The sequence below is a fragment of the Sesamum indicum genome, linkage group LG3 (genome assembly GCF_000512975.1).
Source record: "Sesamum indicum cultivar Zhongzhi No. 13 linkage group LG3, S_indicum_v1.0, whole genome shotgun sequence".
In the NCBI taxonomy this organism is placed as follows: Eukaryota; Viridiplantae; Streptophyta; class Magnoliopsida; order Lamiales; family Pedaliaceae; genus Sesamum; species Sesamum indicum.
In genome coordinates, this window is record NC_026147.1 from 3,867,694 (window position 1) to 3,881,071 (window position 13,378).

At 35.5% G+C, this 13,378-nt stretch overlaps 2 protein-coding genes across 2 annotated transcripts in view; both read left to right on the forward strand.

Moving 5' to 3' along the window:
- The window catches only part of LOC105157202 (protein EXECUTER 2, chloroplastic), a 6,924-nt gene extending 214 nt beyond the window's left edge, over window positions 1–6,710 (forward strand). The window contains exons 2-12 of the mRNA XM_011073537.2: window positions 1–328; window positions 847–963; window positions 1,040–1,105; window positions 1,537–1,643; window positions 1,737–1,818; window positions 4,230–4,919; window positions 5,416–5,542; window positions 5,640–5,806; window positions 5,887–5,961; window positions 6,202–6,294; window positions 6,397–6,710. Coding sequence (XP_011071839.1) covers window positions 1–328; window positions 847–963; window positions 1,040–1,105; window positions 1,537–1,643; window positions 1,737–1,818; window positions 4,230–4,919; window positions 5,416–5,542; window positions 5,640–5,806; window positions 5,887–5,961; window positions 6,202–6,294; window positions 6,397–6,498 — 1,954 coding nt within the window. The 3' untranslated portion in view covers window positions 6,499–6,710. The remainder of the gene's footprint in view (window positions 329–846; window positions 964–1,039; window positions 1,106–1,536; window positions 1,644–1,736; window positions 1,819–4,229; window positions 4,920–5,415; window positions 5,543–5,639; window positions 5,807–5,886; window positions 5,962–6,201; window positions 6,295–6,396) is intronic.
- Window positions 10,470–13,172, forward strand: LOC105157203 (CASP-like protein 4A3). The gene is made up of 3 exons (XM_011073538.2): window positions 10,470–11,579; window positions 12,019–12,154; window positions 12,784–13,172. The coding sequence occupies exons 1-3, from the start codon at window positions 10,831–10,833 to the stop codon at window positions 12,973–12,975; spliced, it is 1,077 nt and encodes a 358-aa protein (XP_011071840.1). The 5' UTR covers window positions 10,470–10,830; the 3' UTR covers window positions 12,976–13,172.

Genomic DNA, 13,378 nt, shown 5'->3' on the forward strand with positions numbered 1-13,378 from the left:
CCCGCCGCCGCAGCTCCGTCCTCCCTCTTCCTCCTCTTTTTCCACTGACACCCTGAATCATTTTTTCAAGAAGAAGTTCTCTCTCAATTTGCCCAATAAGTCTCTCGCCAGAAGAAGCAGGAATTCTAAGCTGTCCTGCCGGTGCAGCAATAATCTTGATGACGATAAGAATTACAGTGACTGTGGCAGCAATAATGTCACTTCTTCTTCTTCTTCTTCTTCCTCGGCTTGTTCGTCCTCATCGTCCTCTGCGGATTGGGATTGGAATAGGTGGACCCGCCATTTTTCGGAGATTGAGCAGGCTGAAAATTATGCCTCTGTTCTAAAGGTTCGATGCTCACATGCATATGCTCTTTTGTTCTTATAATTTTTTTTTTCTGATTTTGAATTTTTTTCAATTGGGTTGTGCCTGATTGCTGATACTGTCGTAATACAGCTTCAATTTTACATGTTATATGCAATCACAGAGTTGATTTTTGTCAATTAATTTTTGCCAAGTTTGCATCTAATACATGCGCATTCATCTATTGAAGATGGCAATCTTTGTACTGGTATTAATGGTTACATTTTTTAAGAAAAATCTTGAACAGAAGTGGTGGATGTTCCCACCATATTGAAATCTCTTATCATTTTCTGAGGATACGCTACAATGGTTGATCAGTTTTGATCTTTGTCAAAAGAGCTTTGGACACAATGTCACAGTTGCTTGATAGCAATTGGCTACAATGATCGTTCTTTAGACTTTGCGGATCTGTGAGTTTCATTTTTTTATTCCATGAAGTAGTTTATTTGTCATGCTGTATCCTCGTGGTTCATGACTGATTGTTACGTTTTACACTTTTACAGTTTCAACTAGAAGATGCAATAGAGAATGAAGACTTCCAGGAAGCTGCTAAGTTGAAAATAGCGATTGCAGAGGCAACATCAAAAGATTGTATTGCTGAAATTATGTCACAGTTGAAGGTAAAAGTAATGATTGATGTGAGTCGTATTATACTTGTAAATTTTGCAAATATTAATCTTTTGCTGTTTTTTTTAGATTGCAATTGATGAAGAACGTTACCATGATGCTTCAAGATTATGCCGAAGTACAGCAAGTGGGCTGGTAACTTATTGATTGCAACAGTGTGTCATTCTTCTTACTTTGATTATTCTAAGTTGCTTTCATGTTTGATATCTGATCCTGGTACTTTCCTTTCCAGCAATCATATTCTGCTGTAGAGCAAATTAATCAGCATAGATTATAGTTGAAGGCTGCTTCATTATTTGATTGGCATAGTACTCCCAACATCAAATTCAATTTATGACTTGTGATGGCTGTCATTTATTATTTTCCCCTGGATATCATCTGGCATGTCAATTTTCTTTCTGTTCTTTCAATACAGCTCTCCGCTTGTATTCTTTGAGTTTGATCTTGTGGTGAAGCCCTATGTTAAATGTAGAAGCTATTCCTTTTTCACTTGTTCTTCCGCATCATTATCACATTTTGTTGCCTGAAAATGAGTTCTTGTCACTTAATTCATAGCATGCCTGTAGGTTGGTTGGTGGGTTGGCTACTCAAAGGATTCAGATGATCCTTTTGGGAGATTAATTCGGATTACTCCAGGAACAGGCAGATTTATTGGCAAAAGTTATAGTCCAAGGTATTGGTGATTAAATTGAAAAGAGGACATATATTCGTCTGTGCCTTCACTGTTATACAAGCATAAAGTCTATAGTAATGGTAACTATTGCAGGCAGTTGGTCACATCATCTCCTGGAACTCCACTATTTGAAATATTTGTGGTTAAAGATGCCAACGAGACATATAACATGCAGGTGACTTTTATGTAACTTAAATATATTACTATAAGTAGTCATAGTTTTCTGTTTTAATTATTTTCTTAATTATTATCTCTTGACATTTTGAATCCTACATCAGAGTATTTTTCAGTGATGTTACAAGCTTAATTAGCTAATTACCGGAAAAAAGCTTAATTAGCTTAGTTTGCACCAACTTAAGCATTATATCAAGCTTTAAGTTTCTATTTGCGATTTATATTTTGTAACTCTTCAAGGGACTGAATGACTTAGACATCAGATGTGTTCATCTACATGCTTCCAAGCACTGATGTGCTTTCACACACTTCATTTTATAATATGTTGACTGCTATCTAGAGTACATGAATATAATGAGAATGAAACCAAAAAAAAGAATAGTCCTATATAAGAACCTTTCACCCTGACCCCATGAATGATGCTTAAAATGATTTCTGATATTTTTCATACAATTTATACTTACAAATGTGTATCAATTTCTTGAGTGAATTGCATTTTTGGTAACCACATTATATGGCATCTTGCAAGTTTGGTACCCTGCTTTTCTAGTTGACCAAGTTTGGTAACATATAAAAGCCTTCAGTTGCACAATACCGCCATTAACTTATTACGGAAAACGCGCAAGAGGAGCATGTGGCTGTAAAAAGAAAATGCCAGAGAATTGCATTTTTGGTACCATACTATGGGGCTGTTTGCATAGTTTGTATCATACTTCTCTAGTTGACCAAAAATTATACTATATTAATGGGGTTATTTGCACAGAAGATACCTTCATTAATCTTTTACCGGAACCTGTTGTCTTGACTTTGTTCAAAAGATAGACTCTCATTAATCCATTAAGCAATAGGGATATTTCGAGTAGAAATTAAAATTGAAGAACTAGTAAGAAAAAGTTAGGCATAAAAGACATTTAACTTTGGCATAAATGTTTTTATATATCTGAATTTGTGTTCAAATTTTATTTGATGATTATTTATGATTCAAATTCAAACAAATTTTAACTATTCTATATATTAGTTGAGCTTAACTAATTTAATTTTCTTATGATTTTTTTAAAGTATAGCGTTATGTTCAAATTGTTTTTTAGAAACATAATTTGGAGTTGTCACTAGGGAAATAAAATTGAAAACTTTGCAAATTTTATCAAAACACCAATACGTATTAAAATATTAATAAAATATGCATAAATTTAAGAATTTTTAGATGTAAAGTAAATCTAGTTAATGGATTTAACAAAAAAATACAAATTTTACCCATATTGATAACCATTCCCAAGGGTATTTTAGGGTTTAGGCCCTATCCATACCCAAAATATTTATGAGTACGTGTACGTGTATGGGTGCAGCCGTGCAGGTCTAATGTAAAAATACTAGGTCTAGGTCTGGATAATAGCTATCATAATGGGTTTGAGTGTGGGTATTGCTTGCCCATTGACCTACCTAATATGTTCAAGCTAGGATTAGGTTCAGACGTGAAATAGAGTTATTGCTGGAGGGGGAAAAGGAAAAAAAAAAAAGTACCTTATAACCTAACCCTACCTCCAATACGTGTGGCTGACTTGACATTTGGGCACCATAACCTATCCCTTTTGGTGTGATTGATTAATAGAGTCTACCATTTGAACAAAGTCAAGACAACAGGTTCATGTAAACTATATATATGGTATCATTCTTTGTCAACTAGAACAACATGGTACCAACTATGCAAAGAGCTCTGTAGTATGGTACCAAAAATGCAATTTTTTGGATTTTTTTAATGGCCATATGGCCCTTCCGTTAAGAAATTAACAATGGTATGCACCATGCAAATGAATCCCTCCATATGGTACCAAACTTTGTCAACTGCACGAGCATGGTACCAAACTTGCAAGACCCCTATATTGTGGTGCCAAAGATGCAATTCCCTCGAATTTCGTTGAAGGCATTCATTCAGGTAAACAGCCAGAATTTTTGTTGTTACCATCAAGAAACTTTTTGATGTATTGCATCTGATGTATGCTTTTGCTACCCTTATTGTTCTTCCTATTTTCTCAATTTCTAGTGGACCAACGGAAAAGAATTTTTCTTCACAACACAGTAGCATTAAATTCTGGCTAAGATACTCATGTTGCTATACATATGCAATCTCCTTATTTTCATTATATCTGGAAGTTAAGGTTTGACTTATCCTCGAGCAGGGTTATCGCCATCTACTTTCAGGGTGATGGAATGGAAGTACTGGTTCAATAATTCTCTACAGACTGTTGAATACTTATATCAAGCATATATTTAACTTCATTTGTTCAAGGTCCCATAATAAGTACTTAAATTGGGCACTATATTAATGCCTGTGAAGCCTGTCACCATGTGCCTGCTGATTTTAAAGATGAATTATCTCCTCATATGTACTTTTGATATTTTATGACTTTCCAGGTTGTATTTCTAAAACAACTTAGAGGTAATTCAGCAAATTCAAGTTCTTCATCTGATAAATCCACCAAGGGGCCATCAACAAGTGAAACTGAGAATGCATCTGTGGTTGACGTTAAGCTAGAAGGGAGTGAAGTTGAAAAGGGCGAAGGGAAGAACATTGACTTGGAAGGAGCTGCTGAAGAAGGAATAAAAAGTGTGATAAATTTTCTTAAAGAAAAAATCCCAGAATTAAAGGTTAAAGTGATGAGAGTTGATGTTACTGAGAATATAAATGAGGATACTGTGAAGCAGTTTATCGAAGAAGACAATGAGAACACAACCAGCAAGGACACCGAAGAGGAAGTTACTGATATGGGTAACAATCAGCCAGATCGAGTTGCTGCACAAGGAGATAATGATGTGATGGAAGATGAAAATAATTTAGACATGAAGCTTTACATTGGAGGGGTTGTGCATAATAAAGAGGATACTCCTAGCAAGGATGAATTTGTTCGTGTCCCAGCTGATATTGAAAATATGGAGAGGGATTCTTTCGTGTTGCATATCCCTAAGAGCTATCAAGATAATGACACTGAAGAAAATGTTGCAGCTCGAGTTAAAGTGGCTGCAATAGCTGCCCAAGGTGTTTCTGAACTTATGCCTCCTGAAGTTGCTAAGGCATTCTGGAGTTCTGATAAAGTTTCTCCTAAGGTATACATTAAAAAGAATTAGCATGTACTTGAATAACAATGGAAATAACCAAATAGAATTTTGTGCTTCTGAGGGAGGGAAAAGTGTCCAAGTATTGCTACGCAAATGAGCTGCCTTCAGACACCAATCAATCTGACTTCCATGTTATTTTCTGTTTATTGAAGTAAACAGTCTTGTTTTACCCTAATGCAACACCACCTAGATAGTTTTCGAAGTTAATGATCTTGGTTGAAGCAGCAGCTCTTGGGATGTTTTTGGTCTTATTTTCTTTTCATGGAGTCTTTACTGTCGTTAGTCATACATTATTAGGTTATCAAATTTTAAAAATGGGTTGACGGTGCTTTCTACCAGAAAAGAGGCTCCCATCATGAATGGCAGGTCTAGTTCAGAGAACTGTGATTTGCAGAATTGCTTATTCTTTAGAATAGTTCAGCTGATCAGCTCTTAATTTTCTGTGTTTCTAATCTCAAATTTCATCTATTCTAATTGCCTATAGGTTTCCAGAGATGTGCGTGAAATAGTAAAGCTGGCAGTCAGTCAGGCACAGAAGCGGAACAGACTATCTGAGTACACAAATTTTAGTCGTATTATTACCTCCAAAGGTGATTTAGATCCATTTGATGGTGAGTTTACCCCCCATTGACAGCATGCCAGCAATTTGTACATGGATTGCAGAGAAATAGCATCCGTGTCACTTTTGATGCCTTCTTGTCAATGCAGGTCTTTATGTTGGTGCTTTCGGCCCCTACGGCACTGAGGTCGTACAATTAAAACGCAAGTACGGTAACTGGAATGTGAATAATGACGAGAAATCTTCTGATATGGAATTCTTTGAGTATGTAGAGGCAGTCAAGCTGACTGGGGATTTGAATGTTCCTGCTGGACAGGTATGTAGGTTTTGGCTCATTTTGCACTTTGTTGTTTATTTGCTAAATTTCTACTAATCCTGTGCTTTGCATCTATCCAGGTAACATTTCGTGCTAAAATAGGGAAGGGTAGTCGTCTTGCGAACCGGGGACTGTACCCGCATGAACTAGGAGTGGTATGTGATCCTATTTCCTCCCCGAAGGGTCATAATGTAGTATGACAAAAGCATTTACTTTGGCTAAACTAACGGAAAAGTAGCAAATAGTTGAGAGCTAATCTCTTATGAAGCTGGAAATTTTCTGGCAAACTCTTCCCAAATTCCAATAGAAAGTCGCCCTCAAGCCAAGATTTATTTATTTTCTCCCCCAATAACAATTTCATCAGAACGAGTTACAGTGATGTCCCTCTCTTCCAGGTTGCAAGTTACAGAGGTCAAGGAAGGATTGCGGAATTTGGGTTCCGGAATCCTAAGTGGGTTGAGGGCGAGCTTCTACAAATGAACGGCAAGGTAACACAAATCGCTGGCATGCTGTCAATCTTGTCGAAAGTTTCTTGTTCAAATCTAGCTTTTATGCCTGGCACATTGATTAACCTCTCTTGGTTGAGACAGGGTTTGGGGCCGTATGTCAAAGGTGCGGACCTTGGTTTCCTATACGTTGTCCCTGAACAAAGTTTTCTTGTGCTGTTCAATCGTCTGAAACTACCAGACTGAGCCGTGCCTACAAAACCACTTAAAAAGTTTTTGCAGCAGAAATGTGGAGGTTTTACTTTTTATTTTGGAATGTTGTCTTGTTTCTTTTTATCTCTGTCCCAGGACTTGAGGGATTATTATACTATGATACTATGCATGAAACATCCCTTGAACACCCCCCACCCCATCCCACCCCGAAGTTTTGTAAGAATCTACACTTGAGGTAGTGCAAAGATACCAGGGTCTTATTTTATCCCCAATTTCTGATTTCTTTATCTGAATGTTATTGCTTTTAAAGGGTAGTGACCTTTTAGTAGAGAATTCTGTGAGCTGACTAGAAGCAGGGAAATTCCGACCTGGACTCTCTCTGGCCAGACCTGGATTATTATCATATGACAAGTATATATATCTGTCGTGTGATCATCAGTCACAACTGTATTGCTCAGCCATGTGATTGGCTCGGTCCGGTTAAATCTGATTTGGAGAAACCAAATTTATGCGTATGGGTGGAATTTAAAGTCTTGAAGCTCTTTCGAACTCAAATACCGTTGCATGTGTTCATGATAGGGTTTTATGTTTATCTGCTCACTTAGTTGTCCTCAAATCCATTAAATTCGAGACTAATCCCTTGGCTCGCAATTTGTGGCTAATGCTGGCTCGAGGATTTTGGCACACGTACGAGACAGATCAATCCCATGAAACGCAATGGAGCCTTACAGCATTGCACGAAACCATTCGAATGCTAAGCAAAACATCCATAAAAGGGCTCTTTGTGTTTAAAGAAAGTTGAAGACAGATTATTTCTTGGCAACTTTTTGTCATGCAGCATAAAGCAGTAATCCAGCTTAAAAACATGCACAACTTTCGACCATCTACAAGGCGGAAGTAGTGCACTTCTCTTTTAGCTTTTGACCTAAAGACACAGAAATCCTAGTGGAAGACATCATGTCCATGACCCCCCACGAATGAAACCTAAAAGTAGACTTGAAACTGTTTTAGATTTTCTGATCATTCACGCCTCTTTCCAGCACCGTTAAATAAGTTGAATCGACTCCAATGTATTATTATCTAACAATTGAATCGAGTCAAATTTATTATTATTTAAAATTTAAGAAATTATGTTTGAATTCAATTTGATTATTAACTGAGTTGAATCTAGACGAGTTTTAATCAAATTGAATCAATAAATTTTATTACTTTCAGATTAATCTTGGCGAATTTTAAATTTACAGATTGAGCTTATACAAATCACTGGACGAGTTTTAATCAAATTGAATTTATATATTTTTTGTTACTTTTTCACTAATCTTGTCAAATTTTAAATTTACAAGATTGAGCTTATACGAATCACAGGCTTCATAGTGGAATTAACAGGGTTTTTGGCTAAACTTATTTGAAATATTTTACAAGTTTCTACATCTTATGAGATATTTTAAGAGTTTAAAAATGTCGGATTCTATCTAAAAAATAAAATTTAAAGAGTTCGAATAAATAAGATGTTAGAATGTTTGACATAATAAGCTCTTCATATTGCAATAATGACTGAGAAAACATGCAACTATTAGAATTCAAAATCATATAAATGAATAATTATTCTTTAGGGAAAAACGTAAGGGTGAAAGTAAAATAATTATAACTATGTGTGTACTTCTGTTTATTGGATATTAAAATTAAAGAGTTTATAAAATTATTTAAAAAAAGTAGGTTAAAATTAACTTTTTTTTAAAGAGCTTATAAGATTCAAAACATTTTATTTCAAAATCTTATAAATTTTTCAACAAAAAAAAGTATCAAATAATTTTCAAAAGGTTATAAACTCTAAAATATTTTGTGAAGTTTTATAAACTTAGCCAAACACCCTCTAAATTGTAAAAAGAATTTTGTCCAAAAGAAAATGAGAAGAATTGATGATTGGAAGAGAGAGAAAGATCCAACGACCACAAATAAAGTGAAAGTGAGAGTGGAAAGAGCAAGGAATTTGCATGCATTCCAAAAAGAGATCATTTAAAAAAAAAGTGGTTTTGGTTGCTTTGGCTATTGTACCTTTCCATGTGTGTGTTTCATAAGCTTTTTAAATAAATTTGATATGAGATGCATGTTTGAAGTAGACACCAGATGTCGCACTAATTTGTGATAGAAGATCTGAACTGTTGGACAATTTGAATTTTCTGTAAAATAATATTGTATTGTACTCTACATATATAGGTTGCATGTATAAAGTATTTTTTTAAATGATTAATTACACTTAGAGCTTCTCTAAAAATACGAAATATATTTTTTTTCAAAAGTTTTTGAAATTATACTTGAACCCTTTTTGAATTTCTTTGTTTACAATTGTTCCCTATTAGTGGTTTGAACAGACAATACCGACGTCAACAAAACAAATTACATAATCTTCTAAGTTTATACCTCATTCAGCATTTCGTATGAATTATTGATAATATGACTAGTTTTTTCATCCACCAATGACTATTTTTCGTCCAATGACAATAATTTGGAATAATATTTTATTTCAATTAAAACCCTCTGACTTTATATGTATGCATATTATATTTACCTTCTTTCAAGTATAAAAATATTACTATGCTATCTTTGTCGATAAATTATATGAAATGTTGAAACAAAGTTTATGTAAAATTTTTTGCCAATGTCTGTATTTCCAGTCCAAAAATTTTAATAGACGGGATATAATTGTAAATGGAGGATTTACGAAAAGGATGCAAATACAATATTAGCTTTATTTTTTTTTTTTTTGAAAAAAAGTATAATATTTTATTTTTTTAGAGGGATTTTAAGTGTAACAGGTAATGTTAATTTTATACGCATGAAATGCATATACAAAATTAAATACAAAATATAATTTTAATTTATAATAAAAGATTAGAACTGATTTCTTGGCTTTAGAAAAGGTTTTTACACATTTGCCCATATTTGGAAAAATGATTCTTGAGGAAGCAATTAATATTGTGAGGATTAAAGGGGAAATATTTGTTAGTGGTGGGCTATGCATTTTGTTTAATATAAATAATGTGAGTGTGGCTTAAAAGTGACCAAAAAGCAAAGGTGAAGATGAAGACAGCTTTTTTGTGTATCTCAAAAAGATGGAAATGAATTATTTTCCTATAGTCACAATTTTGTTGTGAGATAATTAAAAACATTAAATAATTTGAGGAGGGCAAAGTGGGAAATAGTGGTAATTCTTAGCTCTTAAGTAGGAACTTCATCCCCTTGACCCCCTTCTTCTTGGTCAAGAAGGGTTAAAGTAAAAGTCCATTTTGTCCTTTCCTAGTGCAAAATTCAACTAATTTTGGTCTAATTAACTAAAGTTTTTGGCCCATAATCAAATTATGAAATATCCATGTAGTTTATTTATTTATTTTTTATGCCATTGAGTTGTTTGAAAAATATTAATTTAAGAAATAGAAATATATATATTCTTATTTTTAATTTAAGAATTCGTTCGGTTCAATATGAGAACATTGGAGGAAAAATGAAAAGCGAGGGGATCAAAAGGGATAACATTTTTTTATTTTAAATTGTTTAGTATGATTTGACGGAAAGTTAATTTTAAACACTTTCATTTATTTGATATGAGAAAAATAATTGAAAAATGAATGATTAATTTTTGAAACTTTATTGATTAGTCATTTTTTTTTCATTTTAAATTAATAAATAAATAAATTGATATTATAGTGTAATAATTTTAAATTATTAAAAATTTAAGAATTAAATCTAAGAAGTTATTAATGAAAATTTTCATCAAACCATAACTAGCATATTTGTATATGATTAAATTGAGCTCAATCGGAAATTTGAAAATTTATCAACAAAAAAATAAGTTCAAGTTAATTAAAAATCAAATTGCAACAAGTCTTTAATAATCAATCTCAAATTGAATATCGAATAATTTGATTTTTTTTTTTAGGGGATTAATTCTTGAAATTATTATAATTGTGTGCAAACGACGTCGTCACGCCGTCATCCTCTCACTACGGCGATGGATTCGGGATCGTCCCAACAGAACTCGCTTCTCCCGGTTGCCGTACCACATATGGAATCCCAGAAAAGGCCACCATTATTGCCGTGCTCGTCTCCACACTGGATAACCTCCTCGTGCATGTATGTATTTTTTGATTTGCATTACCAATAATTAATAAACATAGTAACCCCACAATCCTTCACTTTTTTAATCTTTCTTTCCCAAAGTTTCCAATTCAAAAAAGCTTCCTTCAGATTTCTTTTCTCCAATTTTTGGGCCCCTTTTTCCTTTTCTGTTTCCACTCCTTGTTTTCGCATTTGATTGCAATATCAAGAACGCAGCATAAGTGTTTGAGTTTTTGATTCGAGAATTTGATGGAAAATCAAGACCCCAGTGATCGTAGTAAGAAAACGCTGCGAAGAAGCAGCAACAGTCATATATCTATGTCGGACACGGAGTCAACCACCAGTCAGGTTGATTCTTGGCACTCCCCTCTTCGATCAGACTCGCCACTCCGGTCAGACGACCCTTCTTTTCAGCAGGGAAATGATAATTTCGGTAATAAAAGTAACAAATCACTTGTCTCGGTTGATAAGTACTACTCTCCTTCGCCGTCTCCCGGAAAACCCAATTTCCAGGCGAGTTCTCCGGGCGCCGGAGTAAAGGGGTGGCGCCCCTGGCCCCATTCGGAGAAGCCCAGTTCCCGGGGAGCTGATTTACCAGCTAGTCCGACTGCCGGAGGGAAGGGTGGTCGGAGAGAGAAGCCCGTCTCCCAGAATCATGTGAAGGGGACTTCTCCGGTGGTATTGGGGCTTGACAGGTTGGTGCGGGAGGAGCCTCCGCCTGGGGTGAAAAAGGTGGGGCCGGTTGGCAGCCGCCGTGGTGCTGGATTGGAGGAGGGGTACGGTGGTGGAGAGGAGGATGAGGTGGGCGGAGAGAGGCGGTCGAGGGCGGCGGTGGCAAATATATTGAGGAGGTCGGAGAGGAGCATGGCAGTAAGGAAGGCGGCGTTGGTTTTTAGAGTATTTGAGGCAATCGCGTGTTTGGTATCGTTTTCAGTCATGGCTGCGAATAAGACACAAGGTTGGAGTGGCGATTCTTTTGATCGATACAAGGAGTACAGGTATAAATCTTCTGTTTTTCGATCAAGTCCATGGATTTTTCAATGCGTTCAAAATTAGATGCTCACATGTTTCTACGTGTGGATTATGTCACTGAAGTTCCTGTCTGAATCAATGATCTCTGGCGTAGCATGCTTGAGATAACCAAATTGTGGATTTTGATTTTAGGTTCATTTGCTGTTTCTAAATGAAGCTTACAGTACTTGCCATTTGGCTTGATTCCTTGTATTACAATAAATGCTTGGGAGGATTTGGTGTGATTGAAGATAATTGAGTATCGTTTTTGTTTAAATGAACTTTTCAATTGAATTTCAGCCTCCGGTTCTCCTCTTTTTCACATACCAAACTCGGCGAGCTTAAAATTTTACAGGTTCTTGTTGCTAGAGATCCTCTTGCTGTTTTCCCTTTAATCGGATTGCTTCATTTCTACTTTTATTGCAGATATTGTCTAGCTGTAAATGTTATCGGATTTGTATATTCTGGTTTTCAAGCATACGATCTGGCTTATTATTTGGGCACGGGGAAGCATGTTTTCTCGCACCATCTACATTACCATTTTGCTTTCTCAATGGATCAGGCAAGTTATCTTCAGCTGCAACATCTACTTAAAAATTTTCTATGCATATGAAGTTATAGATTTGTCGTTGAGCTTATGATAGCAGTGAAGATATGAGGGTGAGACATTTTTAATCATTCTCACTCACAATACATTACTTATCTAAAGGCCACAATTTTCTGGAAACCGGACTATGTTGCCTGCCGTTTTGCAGTTCCCACAACTATCAATAACAGGATTTTCTGAAACCATGTTCTGTTTTCTACATTCTACCATTATGATGTTTCCACTCGTCCAGATGGATTTTGGGGAAGATGGTGTTTCTCTTACCAATCTAAACTAGCTTCTCAAGCATTTTTATCGCTAGAGATGATTGCAGTAACACTCCCTCAACTTTGATCAAATTATAAAAACAGAATGTTTGAATAATTACATCTCAGATTCTGAAGGGGGATCTGTACTTTCGGTGTTTGTCCCTCCAGGTTCTCAAACTATCTTGAACATATTTAGATCTGAAATCTTCCCTCAAGTTACGAGATCTGGAGAAATGGGCACGACATGCATATTTGCTTTATCAAATAAAACGTACTGTCTAAACTTTATCTGATGTTGAGATAAACAGCGGTCGTCTGTCTTCGCCTTTCTTGCAGATTATTGCTTATCTCCTAATATCAGCATCATCGTCAGCTGCTACTAGGGTCATGGATTGGATTCTTAACTGGGGCAAAGACGAGTTCACCTTGATGGCCAGTGCATCAATCGCCATGTCGTTCTTGGCTTTCATCGCCTTCGCCTTTAGCTCTGTCATATCTGGTTACGACCTCTGCAACCGGGAATCTTGACCCCTCTCCCAGTTTATATTTTATTTCTCGTTTTTTCGTGATTTTCGAAAGTGCCGATGGATCATTAGTTGCCCAGAATATGGAAGGTGTACATAGATAGGTGAGTAAGAGTCTATTTAGCATTGGGGCGAAATTTGTTGACATTGGTATTGTTTTGATGATATGAATGATTCATCTGTGCTCAGATGTATGTTGAATTTTAATGTAATAAAATCAACTAAAACAATCAGAAAACATCCACAAAATAATCAACAAAACAATGGGATAGAATTCTATGAGTACTTCACTCCTTTTCTCCATCCCTCAAACAAGAAGCTTGATAGGTAACAAATTATGCACCAAGATCGGAGCCTCTCAAAAATATAAAAGTTGTGTATAATTCTGTTCGTATCGTATCAGCAAA

What these genes read in the sequence shown, in the direction of transcription:
- LOC105157203 (XM_011073538.2), top strand. Translation starts at nt 10,831, where the DNA reads ATGGAAAATCAAGACCCCAGTGATCGTAGTAAGAAAACGCTGCGAAGA. An exon ending in GATCGATACAAGGAGTACAG is followed by an intron (nt 11,580 to 12,018) that starts GTATAAATCTTC and finishes CTTTTATTGCAG; the next exon opens with ATATTGTCTAGCTGTAAATG. An exon ending in TTGCTTTCTCAATGGATCAG is followed by an intron (nt 12,155 to 12,783) that starts GCAAGTTATCTT and finishes CCTTTCTTGCAG; the next exon opens with ATTATTGCTTATCTCCTAAT.